The sequence below is a fragment of the Arachis duranensis genome, chromosome 7 (assembly GCF_000817695.3).
Source record: "Arachis duranensis cultivar V14167 chromosome 7, aradu.V14167.gnm2.J7QH, whole genome shotgun sequence".
Lineage (NCBI taxonomy): Eukaryota > Viridiplantae > Streptophyta > Magnoliopsida > Fabales > Fabaceae > Arachis > Arachis duranensis.
The window spans coordinates 4,060,800-4,069,264 of NC_029778.3; the positions used below are offsets into that span (position 1 = coordinate 4,060,800).

An 8,465-nucleotide genomic window follows, 5' to 3' on the forward strand; every position below is an offset into this window, starting at 1 on the left:
TACTTCCTATATTTATACATCACATATTCTTGGCAGTGGTAGGTGACAAGCTAGGATGATAGGCTATGGAAAACACAACAGAGACATAACTCATATCTATGTTATGTAGTGCATTCAAAATTTACAATTATATCCCCACTTGCACTTGCCAAAATTAAAGAATAGAATGAGTAAAGAGTGAACAGAGGCCTATAAGGTTGTCTTTATGAGTAGATCCAAGAGTGCCTTGTTGAAAGCACATGTGGTTCTCCTTCTTGGAAAATACCATATTGCTGTATACATTTGGAATCTCTAAGCTAAGAGAGCACATAATCCAATGCTGTTCTTCATTGCTCATTTGCTTGCTACAAATTTCTTTATTAAAACATGCACGGTTTAAGTTACATGGTAAGCTTATTTTAATTGAAAAAAAAAATTAGCTGTTTAAGCAATGATTTGATTTGGATTCAGATATTGGTTTGAATAATCTAGAGAGTATGCAGAACGCAAACCAATAATAAAGATACAGAATTTTTTTTTTTTTTTTTTTTCTGATGAAAGAAGAAACAAAGAGCAACTAAGATAGAGATATCATCTCCTTCCTAATGATCTGATCAATAACACTACAAGAAATTAAGAATTCAGTGTAAAAACGAGAATGACTAGCCACTGTTTTAGCTAAACAGTCAGTTACCGAACTAACTTTCCGCATCTGGGATGAATCCTTTTTAATCAAAAGATAAGCTTCTAGACAGTCTGTTTCGCAAATTACCTCCCTGTGACCACTTTCCTACCATTTTATAACTTTTCCTAATATCTATATCGACATTGTTGTTACAGTTTTCAGAGTAAACTTTGTTCAGATTTAATATTACACAAAAACTTAAGTATCGTTAATCTTACTCCAAGGTTGAATTTCAGGAGAGATTAACAATTTGATTTGTTTGTAATTCTGGCTAGTCTCATTATTGTATTGTAAACGATAAGTCAACATTCAAACAAAACGTAATTACTAAATTGGAAACCAACCTTAAACAAATACATCAGGAATGGAAAAATAGAGTACTCCGGGTGAGAAAAATGCAAAACAAAATTGTCAAAAGAAACCACACTCTGAGAGTTAAAGAGAAGAAAACTATGTCTGCGATTCCAGGTAATCAGGTTTGTTACTGCTTAATTACCCTTCTCTAAGTGATCCCTATGTTTTACTGATGAATCCAACAGCCTCAAAATGACAAGCACAGAAAACAAATCAACTCGAATCACATGAACAGGTTGGGTCTGGTTGCTTTGTAGGTTGTCTTCAGCTTCCTGGTTGGGGGCCTCACCTTCTTGAACACCAATGGGAACTTGATCTTAGAGTTGTGGAACTGCTTGGTGCTCTCCCTTTTGCACATCTTGGCGGGGACGGTTGCCGTCTTGATGATCTGGATGCAAGGAAATCTGACCCTATGACGCGACGCCATCTCATTGTACATTTGTTCAACAGCACCGTTTAAGGTAGTGTCTCGGAATTCCTTGTACATATTGTGATAACCGGTGCGACTCTGATATCGGAGCCAGATTCCATAGTTGTTTATCTTGGTAGGATTTTTCTCGAAAATCTGCAATCAGTAAACAAAATTTCAATTTAATGCAAAATGGGGTTGCAATCTAAAATACAGATGAAGCTAACAAACAAGAAAATATCATGATCCAACCAATAAATTAGGAAAATATCTTTCACCTCAATTAGGCAGTTATAACTTATAAGCAAAACAATTGCAAGCTATCGGAGGCAAGGTTTTAAAAAATGCATGTAAAAATGTTTGGCTATTATAAATGCTTAACCTAATGTTTAGCTGATTAGGAACTAAATTAGCTATAATCTGTCATTTACTCTTATAAAAGCAGCTCTTAACAGAAACTCCAAAATGCTTGTAACCATAAATGATGCTCCATTGAGACCTATTAACAGCTAAGTAACTAGCTAACTAAACATCAAAGTAATTTATTAAAGTGGGATAAAAATTAACTCATGAGAAATGATCAAGGGTCATAAGAATTTATTGTTTTTGGCCATCACTTTTAGCCATCAAACTAATTTATTTAGTCTAGTAATCCAGCAACATATTTTTAGCCTACATTTTTAAACATTGATGGCTAACTACTAGCCAAAAATAATAAATTTTCTTGGCCCTCTAGCATTCCTCTTAACTCATAAGTGCATACCTCATTGATGGCCAGCACTTGCCCATTGCTCTTCTTGACCTTCTTTAGCTTTCTCAAAAAGTACCTAAAAGAAATTAACATGAAAATAAAGATGCAATATAACTGGTTATTCCTGGAGAAATGGAAAACATCTAAAACAACATTTGCATGTCATCTACACAGAATAGCATATCAAAATTAAAGCTTAAATGTACAAATTGCTTCTCCCATAAAGATTGAGAACAAGACATCAAAATAGTTCTTCAAAGACATTTTAAAATCAATTTGAAACTTTAGTAATACAAAATATTCACCAATTTAACAATCAAATTGGTGCATAAATATACATTAGATGACTCAATTTATGTCAAAAATCTCTGGAAAAGGATCTTCTAATGGGAGAGATTGGTAAAGTGATAAAGTGAGAGAGTCAATCACCATTGAATTTATAACTTCCATCATTTTGATCACTCTACTAACCTCAACAGCTTGATATAGAGAATATGTGATTTAAGTACTAACTTTAGCATTTAAAATTAAAAGCAGAAAATATTGGAGATGCAAAAATATGTGAAAAATCAGAACACAGAGATCACATACCAGAACTTGGATTTGGCACGAACCTCATTGGTGGCCCAAAGCTTCATGCGGTAGATCTTAGGGTGCTCATCTTTCTCTGTGGGAAGAGCCCTACCCACCACCTGGTATTGGTGAAACTGCAACCCAACAATTCCTCAAATTCAGTTCAAATTCAACATTGCAAAAAAATAAAAGGTGAAATTGAAATGATAATTAGAATTACGGACCCTGAAAGTAACCATTTTCAGCGCCGGACGGAGAAGCTGAGTGAGCAGCAGTGTTGAATCACGAACCGGCGCGTACGGAGTCCCAATTAGGTTTTAGCCTCAACTATAAAACGAAGAAGAGAGAGATATACAAAGCGTACGAAAAACCCTAACACTGGTGGAGTCTTGGGCCATTCAAAACCCGCTTGTTTGGCCCAATTTAAGGCCCAATAGTGTTACGTTGGACCATTTGCACTTTGGCCCAATTATTTTATATCGGAGGAGTTCTGCCCCATTTTTAAAAATAGCTAAAGATCCTCTGACCAAAAAGCTAAAGATCCAACTCAAATAAAAAATTTAAGCCCGTCCAAAATAAATAAATATATAAAAAGTTTAAGGTTTGATTATTTTGTGGTCTCTATAGTTAGGTACTTAGGTCTTTATACTTTTATTCTTTTTAATTAGATCCTTATATTATATCAGATGTTGTAATTAAGTCAAGTGTTAGACATATCCATTTTGTTTAACAGAATATTTCGTTAATTCCAGTGTTTTTGTCACAACGGGAACTTAATTACAAAATCTGATATGATATAGGGACTTGATCAAAAAGAAAAAAAATATAGAGATCTAATTGAAAATTCAGTAAAACTATAGGGACCGACAGAGTAATTAAACCAAAATTTAACTAAAGATGATAATTAATATATTAAAAAGTGTTATTTTAAATAATTTATTTAAATATATCATACTATCTAATGATTCTCAAATATTAGCTTTACTTCATGTGAATAGTCATCCTTTTAAAATGTATAAAAAATAAGAAATTTCCCTATGTATTTATTATGTATATATTTTTGTAAAATAAATATTATTCAAAAGAATTTAATTTTAAAGTACTTTCATATAAAAAATCTTTAGATGTGTATTCAATTATATATTATTGCATGATTAAAAATAACTATTATTCTTATTTACTTCATAATTAATTATCTGAATAAACAAACATAATTGAATGACTATTTAACAAATTTTACACGGTTAAAAATTAAAACTCTTATTCAAGAACTTGCATCGAGATTTTTCAACTTTGAACATGGAATAGTGGAAGTGGAGAAGAGGAACATTCCACACTTGATTCGCGTCCAACGTATGCAAAGTGGCAAACAACAACTTTGAATCCTATTCAAATTTAAATATTAATTCTAAGAACCTGCCTAGTCACTTCCACCAACATATCTTAGAAAAATGAAAATGCAAATATATAGATGTAGTGTTTTTATACATCCAATCTTAATTCAACACAACCTCTTCTAAAGTAGTATTAGTGTGTGAATGAAATATATAGAGAGAGATTATGTTTATAAAAAATTTATATTGCCATGTATTTGATAGAGTTTAAAGCATTATGGGCATCTACAAAGATATAAAATTAACAAATAATTGGATTATTATGTAATGAAATTGGTGTATGTGAGATCATAAGTCAAAATTTGTAGGCGAAAGTGCAAAACAGGATTGTTTTTGTTTTGTAAACTAGACACTTTACACTACAGATTAAGCTTTAAATTTGACAGCCAATTATTATGGTGATGATAAATTTTAAAACTTAACCTAAGAAGAAAATGATTATTTAAAGAATTCTCTAATATAATGAAGTCAATAATTTTATGGGGAAGATGGTTCCTCATTTATTTTCTGTTACTTTTTGGGACAGAGGTCTTAAATTGAATTATAAATACTTAAGTAGTTATTTGATATGTCAGGGACTAAGTTTGAATTAACCATATTTTTGATGTCTAAATGAGGAACATGAGGTGAATGCGAATTGGATCGAAAATGGCCAAAATTTTGGTTAAAATTATTGGATTTAATATTCGTAGTTTTTTAATTTGGATCTGTACAGATTTGATCGAATATTGGATATATCCGCAAAACATAAAAATATTTTTAAAAGTTTATTTTTGTTAAAAAGATATCAATAAAATTTATTTTCTCTATTCTTTTAAACATGTTTACTCTTAAAATAATATTAAACATACTTTTCTCAAATAATAAATTAAAATAGTACAACATATATGATAATTATTAGTTGAAATAAACACAAAAAGAATATTTACCTATTTATTTCTTTATTTTTGCGCATACACGAATATACGGATACTTACACAAAATCCGTAATCCGATCCTATTAGTGTACAGATCGGATCGGATATGATCCGATAGCCTTGCAGATCGGATCCATATCCGTAATTTTCTAATCGAATTCGGATAAACACTACAGACATGGGAATCGAATCCGATCCATCAACACACAAACATGGCCATATGCTAGTTCTAATACATAGAATAAAATAAATTATTTATCTTAGAAAAATTGCAAAGTTTAATAATATACCATATAATTTTGAATCCGAATTTTATATGGTTAGAGCTATTTTCTCCTTTGAAACTTTCTTTTAGTATTACCACTAAACCAAAATATATAGTATAATAAATAAGAATAAATAAAGTCTATTCAAGAAGAGACGAAAAAGTGCAAGAATATATTGAGTAAAGTTTCAGAGAATGAACGAATTATTTTATAATATGATTAAAGTATCGAAGACAATAGAAAAATAATGCAGACTTGTATGATATAAAATCATAGAACAATATGGTTGACCCATTCTTTCTTGGAATCCATGTGTTACTCATTTTTTATTAAATAAATTTTGCAGTGTACCTAACAAATTGGCCTTTGAATTGAATAATATATTTATGCCACATATGGAAAATAACCACAGAGCCATTTGATCATGTCAAGAACCAAAAATTAAAAAAAATAATTAAAAAAAATATTAGTCAGGATTCTGAGCTTGCAATTTCCTTGAGATTTGAGAATATATAAACCAGAATAAGAACTAAACATGATAATTAGTCCAAGGGAACACCATATAGAATTGAAAGAACAAAATATTATAACTAAAAATAAACAACAAAAATTGAAACAGTTAAAAAAATGTGTACAAAACAATGTCATGACCCTTTTTTTTTTCCTCTGTAATTGCTTACCTGATTCCTAATTCTATAAATAATCTGAAAAATCAAAACCTGATCTTTCTTTTATTTCTTTCTTTTCTAATTTTCTTCTTTTGTTTTTCTGTATATACCACTATCCAATTTTCCATCTACAGAATCTACCTCTCCTAAATTGCCATGTTTACAATTGTTCTTCATTTCTTTACCTTCCAACACAAGCAAAAGTTCACACATCAGCACACTTCCTTGGTGCATAACCAAGCCTTGATTTCTTCATATCATAGAGGATATGGAAATTCTGCTGCTGATAGTTTCCGATGATCGAAAGGGCGTGCCGGGGAGTCCCTAAGATCGCCAGACAAACGACATCTGGATCTATCTGGATGAAGTAATTCTCCACAGGGAAGTTCCAAACTGCTCCATCTGAAAACAAGATCCCAAAATCTGGCAGCTCCATCTGATCAATCCCAGACACATTGTAACATGGCTTTAAAGGTGGAAGGCCTTCAACAATTGGATATCCCTTAATTTTCTTCACAAATGCATCCTTAATGATGTCATAAGCAGGATCAGCAAAATAAGTTAAAGTGGTGCCAGAATCAATGATTGTTCCACCAGCACCTTGTGCTGATAAGTTCCAAGTTTCCTCAGGAATATCCAATACCTCACCATCAACCATCAAAGATTTGATCTGAACATAGTAAAATGTATCAACTGAATTATCTTTGCCACCAACAAATGAAGTGTAGTTCAAATTAGGGTGGCCTAAAAGCTCCTTATCCTCACCAAATATCAATTTGCTGCTAACACTAGAATTGCTATTCCTATCCACAAGGCAATAGGAAAATGAATGGCCATAAAGGGATTGAAGCTGAGATGCAAATGACAATGGCCCTCTCCCCAATCCTAACAACCCTGCAGCCCCATGAAACAATCCTCTATTCCAATGTCCACAGCCAAACATCACATTCTCCACATGCTTTAGCTCGGATTTCCCTGAAGGCGTGGTGAGGTTAACTGTAAAGGTCTCGAGGGCGAAATCACCGGTTGTATTCGAGCTATCTCCATACCAATAGAAGTATGGACAACTCTGATCCTTACCCTTGCAAGGCCTAGGTGGATCCGGCGAGGTTACTAATTGGCAGCGCGGATCACTACAGCTAATGTTCTTAAAGGAACTAGATTCTCTAGGATCATAATAAGGACCAGTTTGATCAAAACATGCTAAACAAGGAACACATTGAATCCAATTAAGGTCACTACCAGTATCTAGTATTAGAGAGAAATGCTTAGGAGGTGTACCAATAAACACATCCATGAAGTACTCTCCAGAGCCAAGACTGACACCAGATTCCAAGGTTGCCACAAGCTGGTTTGCAAGATAATCCGGTGGCGCAGCCGCCGCGGCCGGAGACTTCTCTGGCTTGTGGTGATGCTTTGACTTTGGTCTGGATTTCTCCTGTGCCTTTTGCAGCCTTGAGAAGGTGTTTTGGTTCTTCTTCTCCATGGCCCTTCTATGCAGGGTTTGAATTCTGGTCAAATCCCTTGATGTGAAATCAACATCATCATCATCTTTGTTCATTGAGTGTCTCAAATGAAGCTTCACCATTTCCTTGTTTGGCTTTGCTTCTAGAAAAGCCTCACCTTCATCATCACTATCACCATCATCATCATTGGTTTCTTCACCTAAATTCATGGCAGAACTTGTGAAGCTACACCCTGTGTCCCCAGAAGAAGTCACAGCATTGAAGCTTGGATGATTAGGGAACTTTATGGCTGCAAGAGAGGAACCATTCTTGTTGATGAGATCATGGTTCCTACTTGAAAAGGATTCTACAACAGAGTTGCATATGACAAGTAGAACCAGAACCAAAGAAACTTTCTTCAAAACCATAGTAATCAGAGCTTCACCCTTGAGAAAGTCACAACATCAAACACCTTACAGACACAGAATTTCAGAGATGAAAATCTGGGACGCAATAAAAAACCCAGAAAGAGCAGAACTTTATCAAACTTTCTGAGCTTGGCAAAGATTTGAAAAAAATGGGAAATCTAACCAAAACCAAAAAAAATGTGAACTTTTGAAAACCCCAAAGCTTTTTTTCTTTCTATTCTTCTGAGAAGAGGAAGAACAAGAAGAAGAAGATGGTTCAAAAGGTTGAGTTTGTGTGACTTTATTAGTAGCAATGAGAATTGAAAATTGGAAACAAAGACCTGGAAATACAAATGTCAAGTCCAGTGCCCAAAAACGCGGTTTGATTCACAATAAAGTTGTAATCCTTTTATATCGATTTGGTTGGTTTAGCAGTTAGTTCATTAGTTCGCATGAACAAAAATTTGGGATTTGAATTTCTTTTTCAACATACGGCAACTTATATTGGTTAATGACAAATTTTTAAATAAAGCTCTGATTAACTACGAATAAGTTTTAAATTTGTTGAATCGATATATACTGGGAGCAACTAAAAAAATTTGTAATATTTTAGAGTG

General features: G+C 33.2%; 1 protein-coding gene across 1 annotated transcript; it reads right to left on the bottom strand.

Annotated features, from left to right (window-relative positions):
• Window positions 1–972: 972 nt before the first annotated feature.
• Window positions 973–8,154, bottom strand: LOC107496420 (aspartic proteinase nepenthesin-1). The gene is made up of 5 exons (XM_052251448.1): window positions 6,205–8,154; window positions 2,976–3,065; window positions 2,770–2,885; window positions 2,191–2,254; window positions 973–1,583 (listed from the first exon to the last, which is right to left on the bottom strand). Exons 1-5 carry the CDS (start codon window positions 7,867–7,869, stop codon window positions 1,242–1,244), a joined length of 2,277 nt encoding a protein of 758 aa, XP_052107408.1. The 5' UTR covers window positions 7,870–8,154; the 3' UTR covers window positions 973–1,241.
• Between the last annotated feature and the right edge of the window lie 311 nt (window positions 8,155–8,465).